This window comes from Microcaecilia unicolor, chromosome 3 (assembly GCF_901765095.1).
Source record: "Microcaecilia unicolor chromosome 3, aMicUni1.1, whole genome shotgun sequence".
Classification (NCBI taxonomy): Eukaryota; Metazoa; Chordata; class Amphibia; order Gymnophiona; family Siphonopidae; genus Microcaecilia; species Microcaecilia unicolor.
In genome coordinates this window covers 461,276,939-461,297,412 of record NC_044033.1, presented here as the reverse complement: position 1 = coordinate 461,297,412, position 20,474 = coordinate 461,276,939, and the positions used below count along the sequence as shown (strand labels likewise).

The window sequence follows — 20,474 nt, the reverse complement described above, 5'->3', positions numbered from 1 at the left end:
GCCCAAGCTAACTAGTCATACACTGGAAACATACACAGAGCAAACTCAGAACTAGTAAAGCTGTACACAAGCTAACAAACAAAGCTGTGCCCAAGCTAACAAGTCAAACACCAGAAACATACACAGAGCAAACAATGTAGCAGTGTACAGAGCACTCTACATACCAGGGCCCTTAGACAAAATACAAAGGCAAGGGCTGCAGTCTCTAAGTGATTAATAAAGCCCTTCAACACCAGAGGCACAGCTGCAGCAATCACCTTGCATCCAAACAGAGGCTTGACACTCAGAGAAGTCAGCCCACAGGAAGAACAAGCGGGAGCCATCTTGGATACTGGCATAGAGGAGTCGGCAGCCATCTTGGAAGAGGCAAAGCCCACACAGGTGAGGTTCAGTAGGGCAATCAGCACACAGAGCCAGAGAGAAACTAAGACAGAGACAGACACAGAGACAAGCAGAAGCCAGCACAGCCACTGACTCCCAGAAACAGGGTAAGTATGAGGGTGAGCACGGCCACAGACGTGACACAAGCTGGGAATAAAGTTTTTTAAATGGGTTTTTTTGGTGGGAGGGGATTAGTGACCACTGGGGGAGACAGGGGAGGTCATCCCCGATTCCCTCCGGTGGTCATCTGGTCAGTTGGGGCACTTTTTTGGGACTTGGACCTGAAAAAAAGGGTCCAAATAAAGCGGACCAAATTCTCGTCAAAAACGCCCTTCTTGTTTCGATTATCAGCTAAAGACGCCCATCTCTCCTCGGCCGATAACCACGCCCCAGTCCTGCCTTCGCCACGCCTCCGACACGCCCCCATGGTCTTTGTTTGTCTCCATGACGGACTGCAGTTGAGAATGACAAAAATCGGTTTTCGATTATACCAATTTGGGCACCCACGGGAAAAGGACGCCCATCTCCCGATTTGGGTCAAAATATGGGCGTCTTTCACTTTCGATTATGAGGTGGATAGTAACTTATGTAATGTTGTAACTCTATGTGCTTTGAAAATGAGCCTAATTATATTCTAAGTATTGATTTTCAACAGAAGGTACTTGAGAACCTAAATGAAGACAAATTAATTACAGGCCTAGTTCGATAATGGTAGAAACAGAACATAAGACCTAACCAGACTGTCCAATTATCCTTTTCCATTCTGCTAAGAATATACTATGAGCTGCAGGGCATGACCCCTCTTCCTTTTCCAATATAGTTCTTGCCATCTTCCTCCTATTCACTTTACTGTCTTGAGTAGATGGGCAGACAAATTGTTCTGTTTTCTCCTTTTTTGACATCTAATCAAAAAGCTTTAAGATGTCAGCTCTGTCAGACAGAAAAGAAATAGGGTACGCTTGCCTACCAGTTCCTCTCTCCTAAGCTATAAATTGATGGCCAGTTCATATAAGAAGGTAATTCTCACCACCAAAAAATCTTACTACTCTATCAAAATCGCTAGAGCCCCTAACACAATGACTCTATTCCGAACCCTCAAGTCATTAGCCACTTTTAAAAATACTTTAGGTCAAGCATACAAACTCAATCCACAAGCTCAAATTTTAGCAAATTTCTTTCAAACTAATATTAATGAAAAATGTTAATGGAATTCAAACATGCGTGGGATAAACACAAAGGAATCCTGTTTAGAAGGAATGGATCCACGGAATCTTAGCAGAGGTTGAGAGGCGACGCTGGTAATTGGGAAGCGAAACCGATGCTGGGCAGACGTCTATGGTTTACACCCTGATCATGACTGAATAGATAAGGATGGGCTTGAGTGTAAATTTTAAGGGACTTCGACGTTAGCTTCAGAACTTTTAGTACAAGTGTGCTGGACAGACTTATACTCTGTGACCTGAGAATGACAAGGACAAATCAAACTCGGTTATATATATATAAAGTATCGCATATCACGTAAAATGAGTTTATCTTGTTGGGCAGATTGGATGGACCATACAGGTCTTTATTTGCTGTCACTTACTATGTTACTAATCTGCTTATTTTCGAAAGAGAAGGGCAGCCATCTTCCAACACAAATCGGGAGATGGCCGGCCTTCTCCTAAACCCAGCCAAATCGGTATAATCGAAAGCCGATTTTGGCTGGCTTCAACTGCTTTCCGTTGCAGGGCCAGCCAAAGTTAAAGGGGCGTGTCAGCAGGGTACCGAAGGTGGGATGGGGCGTGGTTAAGAGATGGCCGGTTTCGGCCGATAATGGAAAAAAGAAGGCCGGCTCTGACGAGCATTTGGCCTACTTTACTTGGTCCTTTTTTGTTCACGACCAAGCCTTGAAAAGGTGCCTGAACTGACCAGATGATCACTGGAGGGAATTGGGGATCACCTCCCCTTACTCCCCCAGTGGTCATCAACCCCCTCTCACCAAAAAAAAATTTTTTAACATTTTTTTGCCAGCCTCTTTGCCAGCCTCAAATGTCATACCCAGCTCCATCACAGCACTATGCAGGTCCCTGGAGCAGTTTTAGTGGGTAGTGCAGTGCACTTCAGGCAGGCGGACCCTGGCCCATCCCCCCCTACCTGTTACACTTGTGGTGGTAAATGTGAGCCCTCCAAAACCCACCCGAAACCCACTGTACCCACATCTAGGTCCCCCCCCCCTTCATCCCTAAGTGCTGTGGTAGTGGTGTACAGTTGTGGGGAGTGGGGGTTGGAGGGCTCAGCACCCAAGGTAAGGGAGCTATGCACCTAGGATCAATTTGTGAAGTCCACTACAGTGCCCCCTAGGGTGCCCGGTTGGTATCCTGGCATGTGAGGGGACCAGTGCACTACAAATGCTGGCTCCTTCCACGACCAAATAGCTTGGATTTGGCCGGGTTTCAGATGGCCGCCATTAGTTTCCATTATCGACAAAAACCAATGGTGGTGATCTCTAACGCCGGCGATCTCTAAGGCCAGACCAAATGTTGAGATTTGGCCAGCCCCGACCATATTATCGAAACAAAAGATGGACGGCCATCTTGTTTCGATAATACGGTCGGGTATGCCGCTTTACGGGGCCGCCATTAGAGATGGCCCTCCACGTTATGTAAGACATTCTGTGGCTGTCTGGTTAGCAGTGCTTCTCCATCCTCCCCCTCAACTTCTATTATTTCTGCTTCTAAATCTTTTCCCTGTAGTACTTTATCATATTTTCAGATCCCTTAATTGCCTGAGTTCGCCAGAACTATTTCTCAGATGAGAACCACGTCTATGTCTTTGGAAAATACCAGACAGTCTTACTTCCTTTCCTACACTCCATGATTACATTGTCTTTGTTAACCGGACTTGTACCTCAAGATTGGAAGAATACTATTATTTACCCTAAAATCAAAGACCCTAAACTCTTTTCTACTGACCAATCTAATTACAGGCCTATTGCCAATTTACCTTTTCTTGTAAAGATTGTTGAAACCATTGTCCATTCACAACTCATCACATCCACATCCAAAACTAATGCCTTACACACTAACCAATCTGGTTTTCACCAACATCAAAGTACAGAAACATCCTTGTTAGCACTTAATGTCATTCATTATTTTCTTTATAAATCTCATTCAGCATTTCTTCTATCCCTTAATCTTTCTGTTGCATTCACCCTTGTTGATCACTCAGTTTTGCTTTCCTGCCTGCACTCACATTGGAATTTCTGATTCTGCTTTTCATTGATTTCAATCTCACCTTGAAAATAGAAATTACACGTTCATTCTGCTCATACATGCTCTAAACCATTTCATCTCACGTTGGGTGTGCCCCAAGGTTCTATACTTTCCCCCTTACTCTTCAACATTTTCTAGCACCTCTTCTTTGGCACAATCTATAGATATGTTTGTATATGCTGATGACATTCACGTTTTCTGTTCTGTCAATCCTATGGATCCATCTGATATTTCTTTCCTCAATACTCGACTCTTACTTCATGTCTTACCGATAATAAATTGGTTCTTAATCCGGAGAAATCTAAAGTACTCTTATTTGCCCCTTCTGATCAGTTGTCTCTATTTTTTCTTTTCTTTTCTTTTCTTTTTTTTTTTGAATGGCTTTCCAGTCTCTCAAACACATTCCACATGCATTTTAGGATTTGTTTTTGATTCATTCCTTTTTTTAATCAGATTTCTAAAGTAGTCCAACAGTCTTTCTTTAAGCTATGTCTTATCAGATCCATTCAGCTTTTATTACATCCTTCCACCTTTAACATCTTAATTCTCTCCTTGGTTATTTCACAACTAGATTACTACCTCTACTTAGGCCTTTGGATAAAGGATTGACACCGCTTACAATTAGTTCAAAACAACACCATCAGAGTCCTCAAGAAATGTGATCATATTACTTCTAATCTTAAATCCTAACACTGGCTTCCAATTTCCCACCATATTACTTATTAAATCATTCTATTATTCTGTAACACTCTTGCTATATCTGAACCCCACTGTCTTTTAAGGTATCTCATGCCTTACACTCAAGCACGAGCATTGAGGTCATCGCAACTTAACCTTCTCTACATTCCGTCACACAGAGAACTTTTCCATGAACATAGAAGATATATAATGTTTTCATTTCAAGGCCCTAAGTTATGGAATTTCCTACCACCTCATTTTAGACAAATTACCTCGTTACCCTTCTTTAAGGCAGAACTGAAGATTTTCCTTTTTCAAGATGCTTATACTTAGTTTCTTTTTCTTTTTTCCAGATTCCAGATGAAGTCACTTTTACCTGACAGTTTCCCTGCAATATTTTCTCCTTCTCTCCCTTCTTTCCTATTTATACTGTAGTTCTACCCTAGTTCCTTCGTTTCATGTTAGTAATGTATGTCCGTTTCTTCTTCTTTCTGTTTTATTAGATTGTATGCCGTCCAGATGGCTTGTCACATTGGGCAGGATAGAAGTCTATAATAAACTTGAAACTTGATAATCTAAATTCCCAAACATTTGGTTTCTGAGATCCTTAGGCCTCTCTGGGTTGTATATCATTATCACTGCTGTATTGACCCCATTGATCTCTGGGGAGTTGTAGGTTTATTTTCACAATTGCAAATGTAACAATTATCAGTAAAAATCTGTATATTGTATTATATTATATTTCTTTATATAGAGGTTGAGATCCTACTCCTATGGTTTATTATTGTTGATTCTACAGTCTCTGAGTCCAACTGATTACTTGTTCTTTGTAGCCTAACAGACACACTTGGCAGCAGTCAAGCTGCTGATCATGCCCAAATAACCCCCCCCCCCCCCCCCCCCGCCACATAATTTGCAAATTACTAATAGTTTTCTGCAGTCTACCAAAACGATCTGGGCTTACTGAATTGGGCTTACCAACGCTTTCTAAAAGACCCCCTGAATGCTTTAATTATTCATATTGATATTCTCTGAAAGGAATACAACATATATAAATATAGAAAAATATCTCTGGTTACAGCTTATAGAAACCAGTGAAGATCTATCACACAGGCAAGTGACATGTTCATTCACACTGTCTATAATTCTTTCCACCCCCAAACATAAAAGGTCACAGTCTCCCCCTCCCTCCCTCCCTCTTTCTTCTACACATAAACACACACACACACATACTTGCTCACAAATCTAAATCATCCCACATTCTCACATACCCATTTTCAGTCATTAGTTCTCTTATATATATCTTATCCACTTTCTCTTTCTTTCTCTCATACAAATGCCCATAAATGGAAGCCTGACCCCTAATGGTAATACCATGATATTACCGTATTGGTGGTCATTTTTGAAACCCAGAGTACAAGTTGCTGGAGGAGATGGGCATCACCAGGGACCCAAGTAAGCTCGGGAACTTGGTCAGAGGGTCGGGTGGGGAGGACTTCCAGCCCAAGGGTCATTTCTGAGGGGCCTAGTGGAGGGGGTGTTTGACAAGGCTGCCATGTACCAGGTGTGTGCCCACACATGAGGGCCTCCCCTGCCTTGGGAGGTGGGGGGGGGGGGGGAGAGCTCCAGGTGAAGGCTCTAGTTTGCTGCTGAGGATTGATGAGGTCTCTTTGCTGCCAGGGGGTAGGGAGGGTCATGTAAAGGGTCTCTTTTCTGCTTTGTGGTGATGGTAGGAGCAGTGGCATAGAAAAGGGGGGCGGTGGGGCAATCCGCCCTGGGTGCACGCTGCTGGGGGGTGTCGGCTCCGCTGGTTCCCTGCTCCCTCTGCCCCGGAACAGGTTACTTCCTGTTCCGGGGCAGTGAGAGCAGGGAACCAGCGGAGCCGACGCAGCTCCTAGCAGAGTGCACCTGGGGTGGAGCGGCCCTCCTGCCCATCCCCTTTGGTAAGAATGCGCTCGGGGGGGGGGTGCGCGCTCTGGGGGGGGGGGGGGGTACGTGCATGTGTGCACTGAGGGGGGGGGGTGCGCTGTGCTGCACCTGGGGGGGGTGTTAAGCGGCAAACTGCCCCGGGTGTCAGCCGCCCTCACTACGGCACTGGGTAGGAGGGTGTCTTTGGGTGAAGGTTCTCTTTGCTGCCAGAAGGGATAGTATGGGTTGGGTGATGAGTCTGTTTCCTGCTGGGGGAAGGGGTTGGGTGATAGGTCTGTTTGCTGGCATGATGGGGGATGCTTTTGGGTCTGTTTGCTGACGTGGGGGAGAGAGTCAGGGCTGTCAGGTGGGTTGGGGAAGCTGGAATTGGGTAGGGGTCATCTACTGGGGAGGGTAATCAATACTGGGATCAGGACCTTTTGCAGAGAGGCTGCTTCTATGTCTTTTTGGTGAGGAAATGTACAGTTTTTTCCACCACATCCAGATTTCTAGAATTGCTTTTCTCTCTGATCATTGAGAGGCTTGCCCTTGTTCCTATTTTACAAGAGGTTTTAAATTTGGCAGTGCCTCTTGTAAAATAATATGGGAATTCCATACCTCCTGACATCCCATTTGACTTCACCTCTAAACATCTTTTAAAAAATCTGCCTCCACAGGACCTATTTAGCTTTGCACATAACATTTAACAACTAATGTTGAAATGCTTTAAAAGGGCAATTCAATGACAGGGCACCTGGTAAGAGACTATTCAATGATGTAGACACCTACTTTCCGTTACAGAATACTAGCCATAGTGGAGATCAATTTTATTAGCCTAAATATACATGTCAAAAATGTACATATTATGCATATTAGTTTTAGAAGGACATGGAGGTAGGAATCGAGACATCCAAGTCGGAATGTGTACATTACCCTCTCTGTTTTTCAAAGGCTTTGCCGAATGCAGATTGTCTTGTAAAAAGCTGCACGTGGAGAAAAATGTGCTACTTCAACTTGCATGTGCATGGGAATAGCACATCCTAATCCCCTCCCAATAGCGGCTCAGATCCCACCACTTTCTAATTCCCTAATATCAGCCAGGCCCCAATGACACCTCATATATGAGCAAACCAAACAATGACATCTCTGAAAAGATCACCTCGACAGTATTACAGACACCTCTTCCAGAATTTCACCACTTCCCACAAGATCCCTTACCCTTTATCCCTTGTTGCAATCCCTGTCTCTACTCAGGTCCCTGGTGTCTAGTGGAAGCAGACTAAATTCCCTGTTGCTCCTACCTGTGCAGATCTAGGTTCAATATTGTGTCTGCAAGGATGGAAGATGGTGGCAGATAGGTGGACTCCAGCAGTGGGGCATTAAGTCAGCTCTTATGGGTCAGAAATGGAAGGCTTATGTTGAGGATCATCTTACCATGCTACTTCCTGCTTCATCCTTGACTCCTGGGCTGATGGACCACTTCACTGTTTCTTTGTCAGCTATTGAGGATGGCTCACTGGGTGGAGATGTGGTTGGAGGAATGTTGTCTTCCCATGAACATACTTTAGGTCTTGTCCCTGATGTGCGGACTTCCCTGATGGATCCCACCATAGCCCATGAATTGGAGTGGGCAGCTGTATTACCAGTTGAAGAAGTGACTTGAGGCATGCCTGTAGCAGGAAGCAGGGAAGTGTCTGGACAAGTTGTACCACCTTCAATGATGGATGTGATTGAGGCCATACCCAAAACTTTGCCAAAGAAGCTTACTCCAGAGTTGAAGGAATTGGTAGAGAGCCATCCAGCAGGAGTGATGTCAACTTTGTCATTATAATCTAATGAGCAGTGCTGGAAGTTTCTGCCTACTAGTCTTTTATATGGAAGAAATCTAGAAGGTGGTGGTGAGTCTTGGGCAATCCTTGATTGAACAGTTGGCCGTACTAACAAGCAAAGGTATGGTGTTAGAAATAGAATTGGGAGACTGCAAAGCACAGACAGGAAGTTTATGAAATCTGCGGGGAACTCTAATGAAGCTTTAATGAAATAAAATCTGTATTTGAAAGTGAAATTGGAGAATTTTAAAAATATTCTTAGAAGGTATTGTATAAATCTTTCCCAAGTGCCTGTAATATCAGCCATGGACCTCAATATGAAATATGCAGTGAAAAATATTCAAAGTGAAAAATGTTCAAAGTTTCTTCTGAGGCTGTTCACTGTGTTTTTAGATTAGAATACATTATTTACCTCTATTTAAGAGGAAGCTGATAACAGATGGTCAAGATGGACAGTTTGGATTTTTACTGCTATACTGGGAAACTCAGATATGATAGTAACATAGTAAATGACGGAGCAAAATCAGTGTACTCATATTTGGGGGTAGATATTGGTATTGAGGGCCCCAGATGGAACCAACAAAGCTGAATCAAGTTGCCAAGGAAGCAATTTTATTAAAGGACCTGGGGAGCAGGGTTGAAGCATGTGGTATCCTCCCTCAGATATATATGTTCACAGTTGTCAATAAATCAGCGTGCTTACTAGTCATGATCTGCAGCCACTGTTACCAGACTGAGATAGTTCATGCTCAGTTGGGCTAGTTTGAGCGTGAAATACCCAAATCTGGTAACAGTGGCTGCAAGTCATAGCTAGTAAGCACACTGATTTATTGACAACCATGAATGTCCGAGGGAGGATACCACATGCTTCAACCCTTTTCTAACCCCTGACGCAGGTGTCTTCTGAAACACGGACCATGTTGGATCTTTTAATAAAATTGCTTTCTTGGCAACTTGACTCTGATTCTTGGTTCCATCTGAGACCTTCTACACTGATTCTGCTCCACATTTATTTGTGTTGTTTCCCTCTGATTTGCTGATCTAGGAAATATTCTAACATTTTCTATTCTACATTCTTATACAATATTTATACAGATTTTTGACTTATGTCATTTAGGGGGCAATTCTACAACTGGGCACCTCCATTTAGGCATCCCAAGGATGTGCTCTAGAAGCCTATCCTATAATGGCACCTGAGCCTACAGGTCCCATGATAGAATACTAGCATAACCTGATGTTGGTACACCTAAAATTTACTTGCCTGCAGTTAGACCTGGCTAAATATGGCAGTGTACATGTATGTGCAAAAGTGCAAATATTCTAGACATTTACATGTGCAAGAGGCATATAAAAGTGGGCTCTTATTATACAATTGCCCTTTTAGTATTTCTTAACCTTTTTAAAGAACATTTTTGTATCCTGCAGGACTGGATTATAGCTCCAGAAGGTTATGCTGCATTTTATTGTGATGGAGAATGCTCATTTCCACTCAATGCTCACATGAATGCTACAAACCATGCCATTGTTCAGACCCTGGTACGTGATGTTCTAGTATTTTTTCCAATAATGTAAGTTCTACTTAGATTAATCATGCTTCAGGAAAACATTTTATTTCTTTTGGACTGAGACAAGTGTTTTTGCATGAAATGGGGCATGTCTGAATGAATAATAAGAAATACAATGTTGATCTGCATGCCAGAGCTAGAAGTGGATATTTTCAAGATGATTTAAGAGATACATTCCAAACCGCTAAGGTTAATTTTAGTTATTATAAGAGGAGCTACAACTGTTAATTGTGGCTGGAATTTTTAAAAATCCAGTATAACATATTTCAAATTAAGATGAAATGAATTTTTTTTTTATTCACTGTTCTATGCCCTTGTTCTCTCCAGATGCTTTGTCTTTTTCACAACAACTATTCAACGTTTTACTTTTCATACATTTCAAAGACATCTAGATTATAAAGTTTCCAACAGAAAGTATCAGTAATAATAATAATAATAATAATAATATGTAGTAATTAGCCAGCTTATAATCGAAAGTAATCGCTGGCTATTTCCCAACACAAATCGGGATATGGCCGGCGATTTCGCAAAAGCGGCGAAAAGCGTATAATCGAAAGCTACATTTGTGATAGCTTCGCCGCTTTCCCTTTGCCTCGCCGGTGAAAGTTCAAAGGGGCGTGTTGGCGGCGAAGCGAAGGCGGGAAAGGGGCTTGGGCGTGGCTACCAGATGGCCGGCTTTCGCGGATAATGGAAAAATAAAACCCGGTGATAAGCAGTATTTCGCCGGGTTTAATTGGTCCTTTTATTTTCACGACCAAGCCTCAAAAAGGTGCCCCAACTGACCAGATGACCACCGGAGGGAATGGGGGATGACCTCCCCTTACTCCCCCAGTGGTCGCCAACCCCCTCCCACACTAAAATTATTAAAATACAAACCTTTTTTGCCAGCCTGTATGCCAGCCTCAAATGTCATACCCAGCACCCTGACAGCAGCATGCAGGTCCCTGGAACAGTTGTTGTTGGTTGCAGTGGACTGCAGAAAGGCAGAGCCAGGCCCATCCCCCCCTACCTGTTCAACTTGTGGTGGATAATGTTGAGCCCTCCCAAACCCCCCAAAACCCACTGTACCCACATGTAGATGCCCCCCTTCAGCCCTTAGGGCTAGGGTAATGGTGCACACTTGTGGGCAGTGGGTTTTGGGGGGGATTTGGGGGACTCAGCACACAAGGGAAGGGTGCTATGCACCTGGAAGCTAATTTGGTTGTTTATATTAGATGTTTGAAGTGCCCCCTAGGGTGCCCAATTGGTGTCCTGGCATGTGAGGGGGACCATTGCACTACAAATGCTGGCTCCTCCCACGGCCAAATGCCTTGGATTTCGCTGGGTTTGAGATCGCCGGCAGTTTTTTCCATTATCGCGGAAAAACACACCCGGCGATATCAAACCCGGCGAACTCCAAGGCATTTTGCCGGGCTAAACCCGGCCATCTTTTTCGATAATACGGTTCCGGCCAGCTGTTGCGCCGCCGCCAAAATAGATCGCCAGCGATGTTCAATTATTCCCCTCTAGATCATATAAATTAACTACTAACTGTGGCATTCATTCCACGGCGGCACATGCCACAGACATATGGCAAAGGAATGTTCTTTGGGTCGAGCTCTGATGGGTCAGTTCCACTGTCTTTGTAGCATTTTTGCGTTCATTTTTATTTCTGATGGCTTCCTTTTGGACTATTGTTGCATCTCTTTTTACTGCCTTATATGTACTTTAGCTTGGGACAATGTTGGCCTAGTACGTACTTTGGAACCTCAGATGTTTCTTATTCCTGTTATTTGGGAATGGTTCTCTTTGTTCCGTTGGTGTGAGTGTTGCTCAGACCAGGAAAGGTAGCTTCTCCCATGTTGGTTTCACCCATCCCCTCGATGGAGGTTTTTAACCCTGTGAACCCACCCCCACCCCAGTAAGGTGGGTTTGGTGGGTTTTATTGAGAATAAGGGGAGTGAAGAAAACTTGTTGAACTGCTTTGAAAAACATAAACAGGTTTGTTCTCTTTGAGTTCGTAACTGACAGTGGTTGAGGTGATGGTGCAGGGAGGAGGGTTTTAGATTTGTAAGGATCTGGGCAAAATTCTGGGGAAGGGGAGCCTCTTCCAGAATGATGGGCTCCACCTTAACCAGGGAGGGACCAGGCTGCTAGCATCCGCATTTAAAAAGGAGATAGAGCAGCTTTTAAACTAGAACCTGGGAGAAAGCTGACAGTTGCTTAAAAGCACATGATTCGGAACAAGGGATTTTTCAAAGATATTTGCAAAACAGGGAAAATAGGGTATCCCAATGTTGAGGTTGCAATAGAGGCCATAGTAGTAGACCAGAAGGGGCATAATCGAATGGAAACGCCTATCTCCATGGGCGTTTATCTCCGAGAACGGGTTCGTGAAGGGGCGGGCCGAACCGAATTTTCAAAAAAATGGACGTTTTTGAGCTGGGCGTTTGTTTTTTTTAGCGATAATGGAAACTAAAAACGCCCAGCTCAAAAACGTCCTAATCCGAGCCATTTGGTCATGGGAGGGGCCAGGATTGGTAGTACACTGGCCCCCCTGATATGCCAGGACACCAACTGGGCACCCTAGGTCAGTGTGGTAGACTTCAGAAAATGCTCCCACATGCATAGCTCCCTTACCACAGGTGCTGAGCTCCCAACCCCCCTCCCCCAAAACCCACTACCCACAAATGTACAACACTACCATAGCTCTTAGGGGTGAAGGGGGTACCTACATGTGGGTACAGTGGGTTTTGGAGGCCTCCCATTTACCAGCACAAGTGTTACAGGTGGGGGGGGGGGGGAATGGGCCTTGGGCCACCTGGCTGAAGTGCACTGTGGTACCCATTAAAAGTGCTCCAGGGACCTGCATACATGCAGGCCTCTAGGACTGGTTGCTGCTACATAACATTGGCACACCAGTTGACACCTGAAGACAAATCTCTCCGAAAACGTCCTTTATTGGAATAACCGCCTTTACTCACAGTTAACTGCAGATCAGAGATTGTGCCCCACTGGCAATGAGTCTCCCTGGTACTGAGATGAGCAGTAGGTCAGAGCTGGCAGAATGCTGTACAATGCCCTCTTTCAGCCACATTCAAGGGAAGAACTAAGTTGTCGAACGTGGCTAACACAGGAAAGGGAACTAAAACTGGCTTACAAAAATGGCCACTACCGCATGGACTACAACAGGAAACACAACAGGGCACACTCTGACCCAGTAGGCAGGGGGAAAAGCACCATGGGAGAAGAGCCTACCAACTACCAACATAGTGAGACTGTAACACAAGCTAATGAAATCACGGAGCCCAATACCCTACACCCACCACAATGCAATGCTGATGTGACCCTGTACTGCACCCGAGCGCCACATCTGACCCAGGGAAAGGCTGTGACAGGATCGAACACATTCTGTTGTCATGGAGGTGGGTACGGCATTTGAGGCTGGCATAGAGGCTGGAAAAAAAGTTTTTAAAGTGGGATTTTTTTGATGAGAGGGGGTTAGTGACCACTGGGGGAGTCCTGGGAGGTCATCCCCGATCCCTCCAGTGGTCATCTGGGCAGTTGGGGCACTTTTTTGGGACTTGTTCATGAAAAAAAAGGTCCAAAAAAAGTGACCCAAAATCGCAGTAAAAACGCCTTTTTTTTCGATTATCAGCTAAAGACGCCCATCTCTCCTCGGCTGATAACCACGTCCCAGTTCCACCTCCACCACACCTCCGACACGCCCCCGTCAACTTTATTCGTTTCCGCGACGGAGTGCAGTTGGAAACGCCCAAAATCGGCTTTCAATTATACCGATTTGGGCGCCTTTGCGAGACAAACGTCTATCTCCCGATTTAGGTCGCACTATAGGCGTTTTTCTTTTTCGAAAATAAGCAGGATAGTGGTGAACCTTTCTGATGTTTTTGTTTCCTATCCAGAGGTTCTTTTTACAAGGATTGGGGTTAGCTCTCCTCTACATGTTTTATTGTTTTATGCCTTCCTTCCCTTGAAACCACAATGGGATTCTCTTTGTCAAATCTCGGCTGATGCTGTCGCTTGTTTCCCTAATTTTGAGTGGTTTTAATATTCATATTGATGCGCCAGAACACTATAGGATGGCCCAATTCCTATCTTTATTAAGGGATCTGGGTTAATTATAATGGGGCTGATATTCAGCTGGTTAAAGTCCACTGCCAGCGCTGAACCAGGAAATTCAATGCCATGTCATATCCGACAATCGGCATTGAATTTCTAGGTTCATTTCTGGCTGCTGGAACTTAACCAGTTAAGCCAATATTCTTTTTTTTTTTTTTTTTATTTATAATATTCAATCTTACATTTATGCAATAAACATAAATCCACATATCACAAGAAAATATAAACAAATTCCTTTGTTGAAGGGAAAAAAAGTTAGTTCATATTAGTCCACAATTATAGATCCAAGAACAGGAAAAAAAACTAAATTCAAATAATATGAAAGTAAATTATTCCTTACATCAAGTAGGCAGAGCCAATAATGTTGCTAACCGGCTTAACACTGTACAATCAGGAGCTACTGCAGACCTATTCTTTTGTTAAAATAAACTCTTTTAACTTCTCTGGGTCAAAATAGATATAATTTACAGAATTCAAAGAAATTCAACATTTACAGGGGAGCCTTAACATAAAGGTCCCTCCTATACGTAACACTCTCTCTTTTAATAACAAAAATTGCTTTCTTTTTCTTTGAGTTTCTCGAGCAAAAGCAGGGAAGACTTGAATTTTTGAACCAAAGAACAGTGAATTAGTGTGGCGGAAAAAGAGTTTGAAAACATTATTGCGGTCTAATTGCAGAGCAAAAGTAACCAATAAGGTGGTTCTTTCAGTTATAGTCTCCAGTGAAGATTCTAGAAATTCCGTTATATTTAGATCAGGTTGGGGATTAACAGGCAATTCTCTCCCTCGTATTCCTGAAATATACAATGCTTTGGTAATAGGAGGGTAACCCTCAGAGGGGCTACCTAATACTTCGCTAAAATATTTTTTCAGCATGTCTATTGCTGGGATAAAAGGGGATTTAGGAAAATTAAAGAAACGCAAATTATTTCCCCTAATCTGATTTTCTAAATATTCCATTTTTCGCAGTTGAAGACTACTACCTTTTATCAAAACTTGCGTTGAAGAGTTCACCATTTTTAAGTCTTTATCAAACATCTCCATTTTTTTAGATTGTTCTGCAGTTTTTATTACCAATTCGGCTTGTGACTTCTTTAAGTCCGCTACTTCACCACAAAACGTACCTGTAATTTGCTGCAGGGGGACATTCAGTCCTTGTATTGCTTCCCATACGGATTCCAGTGTAACGGTAGCAGGTTTCATCACTCCAAAGCACAGGGGTAATTCGTCAGTGTTTCTTCCAGACAGAATAACTGTCTGAGCTGGTAAATTCACTGGCATCGACGCTGCCGCAGGTCTCCACACCCAGCTACTGGGGACCGACTTCCGGATTCAGCATGCTGTGCCCTCGTGTCCGTCAATTCTCGTCCTGGTCTTGGGGGAACCGTTATCGAGGGAGGACTTAGAGATACTCCCTCAGCGCTTAGATCAGCTTGTTCTCCCAGACCACCTGAAGCAAGCATTCTGGCTCCCGGCGTTTGGAGTCCCGATTCCTCTAACGTCAGCTGCCGCAAGAGAGGAGGTTCAACCCTGCCTGTGGAGGTAGGCACTCCGGGTTTCCCCTTCCTCTTTCCCATAACAGGTTTGAAGGTGCTCAGTTGAGGAAGCTTTCCATGGGTTTCAGGAGCTCTTTCCCGCATGCCTACTCAGGCAGCCATCTTGGTTCCTATTAGTTAAAGATAGGACTGCTATTTATGCAGTCCTATTTAACCGCTAAACCCAGTGCTTATTATGGGCACTAATCAGCTATATAGAGCAGTGGTTCCCAAACCTGATCTGTAGGACCCCAGCTAGTTGGATTTTCATGGTATCCCTATAAATATACATGAGAGAAAACTACATTCATTGTAAGCACCACATGCAAATCTATCTCATAGATTTTCATTAGGGTGTTTTGTGCTCAGTGTGTTTTTCTTTTCTGACCATTTTTGAAAAAAAACGTCCACGTGAAAAAAAAATCAAGCTATTGGGATAAAGGAGGAGGCAGAATTCTTAGTGGACTGACCACACAGACATGCAAGCAAAACAGTGGGGCACCTTAAGGAGCACTGCAGTGGACTTCACATAAAAAGTCCCTGGAATTCATTTCACTATTACCCCCTTATATTATGTAATGAACCCTGCAAAACCCACCAAAAATGTATTATACCCAACTGTACACCACTACAATAGCGCTTATGCCTGCAAGTGTCACCTATATGTTGGTACAGTAGTTTTATTGGTGGGTGTTGGAGGTCTTACTTGCCAACACAAGTGTAACAGAATGGGTTATGGGCCCCTTCTCTACACTGCAGTGCACTGACCACTAGGCTACTCAAGGACCTGCTTCTTGCTCTAATAGGACTTGCCATAACATATGACGCTGTCATACAGCCTGATATGTACTGTTTCTTTTACATCTTTGGGGGGTGAGAGGGGGTCTGTGACCACTGGGGGAGTAAAGGGGGGGGGGGGGGGTCATGTCGTAATCTCTCCAGTGGTCATTTATCATTTGGAACACCTTTTTATAATTTAGTCATTATTAAAACAGATCTAGCCCAAAGTGTGTAGATTTTAGCCTTGGATGTTCTTGCTTTGTTCCATTATAGCAGAAAAACATCCAAGTGTTAAGAATGCCCAAATCCTGCCTTTGAAACTCATTGCCGGATGATGCGTTAAAAGCGGTTAGCGTACCTGGTTTTAAAAAAGGTTTGGACAAGTTCCTGGAGGAAACATCCATAGTCTGCTATTGAGATAGACATGGGGAAAACCATTGCTTGACCTGGGATTGGTAGCATGGAATGTTGCTACTACTTGTTTTTTGACAAGGCCTCACTTCTCAGCACTCCTCCCAATACTCTTGATTAAATTCCACATTAAGTTCCCCAAACTCCACCACCGCTACTGGAAAGGCATTCCAAGCTTCCACTACCCTCTCTGACATTACCCCTAAGACTACCACCATATAACCTCCATTCATGTCCTCTAGTTCTACCACCTCCACATCTCTGGAAAAGGGTTGTTTCTATATTAATACCCTTCAAATACTTAAATGTCTTATCATATCTCCTCTCTCTCTCTCTCTCTTTTCCACTCTCTTCTCATACGATTAAGGCAGAAAACCCGTACCATTTTTGTCACCTTCCTCTGGACCGTCTCATATTTTTTATGTCATTGGAGAGATACAGCCTCCAAAAATGAATACAATACAATACTCCAAGTAGGTCCTCACCACTGACTAGTACAGAGCATCAACACCTCCTTTTTTCTACTGTTTATGCCTCTGTCTATGCAGCCTAGCATTCTTCTGGCTACAGCCACCTCCTTGTCACATTGTTTTGCCGCCTTGAGATCCCCTGACACTATCGCCCCAAGGTTTCTCTCTTGATCTGTGCACATCTGTCTCTCATCTCCTAGCGCATAATACTATCATGGATTTTTACACCCAATTGAATCACTTTGCACTTCTTTGCACTAAATTTTAGCTGTCAAGCATTAGACCATTCTTCTAATTTTTGTAGATCTGTTCTCATGTTGTCCACTTTGTCTGGGTTGTCCATTCTGTTGCAAGTCTCCGTGTCATTAGCAAAAAAGAAAAATTTTCCTTCTAGCCCTTCAGCAATGTTGCTGATAAATATGTTGAATAGAATCAGCTCCAGTACCGATCCCTGAGGCACAATACTTACCTTTTTAGCCTCTGAGTAAATTCCATTTACCACCATCCTCTGCCATCTGTCAGTCAACTGGTTTCTAATCTAGTTCACCACTTTGGGTCCTAACTTAAGCCTGCTGAGTTTATTCAAGAGCCTCCTATGAGACTTTACTGAAATCAAAGTAGACTGCATTTAGCACGTGTTCCTATCCAGTTCTCTGGTCACCCAGTTAAAGTAATTTAAGCATATTACTTTCATGGTTTCCAGTGCTCTTTTCTTCTCTGTTATCCTTAGTTCTCAGTTTCTGGTAGGTGGATGTTAGGAATCTACATTCATCTGAAGCAACATGGGAAACAGTCATAATATTTCCCTTGTTGTTTCATGTCATTTTTAATTCAAAATATCAGAAAACAGCTTCAAATTTACCCCCCCCCCCCCCACACACTTACTAAACCACGCTAGCGACTGCCACGTGGCAATGCTGATACAGTCCATTCAAAGTAAATGTCTGTGTCTCCATTAACGCACGGCAGCCACTAGCGTGGCTTAGTAAACTTGGGGGTTGGTTTGTTTCTTGTGTCAATAGTGTGTACTATTACTCAAATAGTGCACACTATTGCTTAAAAGTGTGCCTGTTGCTCAGTAATGTGCATTATTTATCAATAGCCACACTCTTAAAGAATTGTGTGCACTATTTGAGCAATATGGCATGCTAAGTGGACTAGGGTGTACTATTGATGACATTGCCCCAGAAATGAAAAAAATAAGGCAATTCTATGAACTTGCACCCAGAAGTATACATCACCTACCAGTGTCAAAGGCTCCATTAATTTACATTTGCCTATCCAGCTCATTTTCGAAGGAGATCGCCAACCATCTTCCGACACAAATCGAGAGATGGCCGGCGATCTCCTGAACCCGGCCAAATCGGTAAAATGGAAAGCCGATTTTGGCCGGCGCCAACTGCTTTCCGTTGTGGAGCCAGCCTAACTTCATGAGGGCGTGTTGGTAGGATAGTGAAGGCGGGACAGGGGCATGGTACGAGATGGCTGACTTTGCCCGATAATGGAAAAAAGAAAGCCGGCCCTGACGAGCATTTCGCCGGCTTCACTTGGTCCCTTTTTTTTCAGGACCAAGCTTCAAAAAGGTGCCCCAACTGACCAAATGACCACTGGAGGGAATCAAGGATGACCTCCCCTTACTCCTCCAGTGGTCACCAACCCCCTCCCACCCAAAAAAAAAAGAAAATATTTTTTGCCAGCCTCTATGCCAGCCTTATATGTCATACCCAGCACCCTGACAGTAGTATGCAGGTCCCTGGAGCAGTTTTTTGTGGGTGCAGTGCACTTCAGGCAGGTGGACCCAGGCCCATCCCCCCCAACCTGTTACACTTGTGATGATAAATGGGAGCCCTCCACCCCCCCCAAAACCCAGCGTACCCACATGTAGGTGCCCCCCTTCACCCATAAGAGCTATGGTAGTGGTGTAGAGTTGTGGGTAGTGGGTTTTGGGGTGGTTTGGGGGGGCTCAGCACACAAGGTAAGGGAGGTATGCACCTGGGAGCAATTTTTGAAGTCCACTGCAGTGCTCCCTAGGGTGCCTGGTTGGTATCCTGGCATGTCAGGGGGACCAGTGCACTACAAATGCTGGCTCCTCCCACAACCAAATGCTATGGATTTGGCTGGGGTTGAGATCGCCAGCATTAGTTTCCATTATCGTCGACAACTGATGCCGGTCATCTCAAACCCGGCCATCTCTGACATTTGGCCGTCCCCAACCGTATTATCGAAACAAAAGATGGCCAGCCATCTTTTTCGATAATATGGTTCGGGACTGCTCTTTGCAGCGCCGGCCAAATAGATGGCTGGCCATCTATTTGGCCGGCGCCGTTCAATTATGCCCCTCCACATGCACTAACCCCTGGATTCTATATAGCATGCCTAGAATCACGCATAAATCTAGGTGTATTTTATAACTACGTGCATAGATTAATTGTTTTAACAAGCTGTTAAGTGTCATTAACAGCTCTTAACAAGCAATAACGAGCACTAATTGGCAAAAATTAGAATTTCTGTACGTATGTTGCTAAGCATATTCTATAATGTATTATGCCTAAATTCTAACGTGCACAAGCAACAAGGAGCATGGTGAGGGGATGTGGAAATGGGCGTGTTGTGGGCGTTCCAAAATCTGTGTGAGTTGTTATAAAATATGGACCAGTTTGTGTAAATATACGTGCAGGGATTTATACCAGCTTTTCATTGTTGTAAATGGGCATGCGTACATTCAGTCATATTAACTATGAATAAGCTTATTCTAACAGTATTTACAATACTCTTATGTGTAATTGCTTAGTGCACATTAATTTTAAGTGCCATATATAGAATTGAACCCTAAGCACTATTCTATAAGGTAATGCCTAAGTGCCAGGCACATGCACCTGGGTAGAGTATGAATGGGCTATGGGCATGTTTCCAATATTGCTAGTCTAGGACTAGATTCAGTAAATGGTGCTCAAAAATCCATGCAGTTTGCTATGCTGTAAATGCCAAACTTTGGGCGCAAGGGTTTATACCAACTGAAACCTGGTATAAAGCCTGGTGCATAATTTAGGTGCAGATCCCTGTCATTCAGAAATACTGCATGCATCTTAACACCCCTGACCCACCCATGCCCCTCCCATGGCCACCCCTCCTTTTGAGTTGCATGTGTAAAGATTTGCACATGGATCTGTATAGAGCAGTGGTGTAGTTATGTGAGGCCAGGGGGGCTGGGCCCCCAATTTCCTCTAGGTCCCTGGTTTTGCTTGTGGGGATCCCCAACCCCTGCTAGCTGAAGCACTGTCCAACATCGGTCTCTGGCACTGCCACATTGCCTGCCCTGCTCTGTCTTCCCCTCACGTCCAGCACACTCATTTTACTGAAACTGAGCATGCTCAATTTCATTAAAAGGAGCATGCAGGATGTGAGGGGAAGACAGAGCAAGGCAGGCAATCTGGCAGCACTGGAGACTGGCGCTAGACAACGCTTCAGCTGGCAAGGGGTTGGGGACCCCCACCAGCCAAGGTACTTGCTGCGATGGGGAGGGGCGGCAGCAGGATGGCAGAAC

At 44.1% G+C, this 20,474-nt stretch overlaps 1 protein-coding gene across 2 annotated transcripts in view; it reads left to right on the top strand.

Annotated features, from left to right (window-relative positions):
- The window catches only part of BMP5 (bone morphogenetic protein 5), a 155,694-nt gene that overhangs the window by 132,739 nt on the left and 2,481 nt on the right, over positions 1 to 20,474 (top strand). For both annotated transcript variants that reach the window (XR_003941659.1, XM_030198981.1), the window contains one exon: positions 9,476 to 9,586. Coding sequence is in view for 1 of the 2 variants with exons in the window: in XM_030198981.1 (XP_030054841.1) it covers positions 9,476 to 9,586 (111 nt within the window). In the remaining variant the exon portion in view is untranslated. The remainder of the gene's footprint in view (positions 1 to 9,475; positions 9,587 to 20,474) is intronic.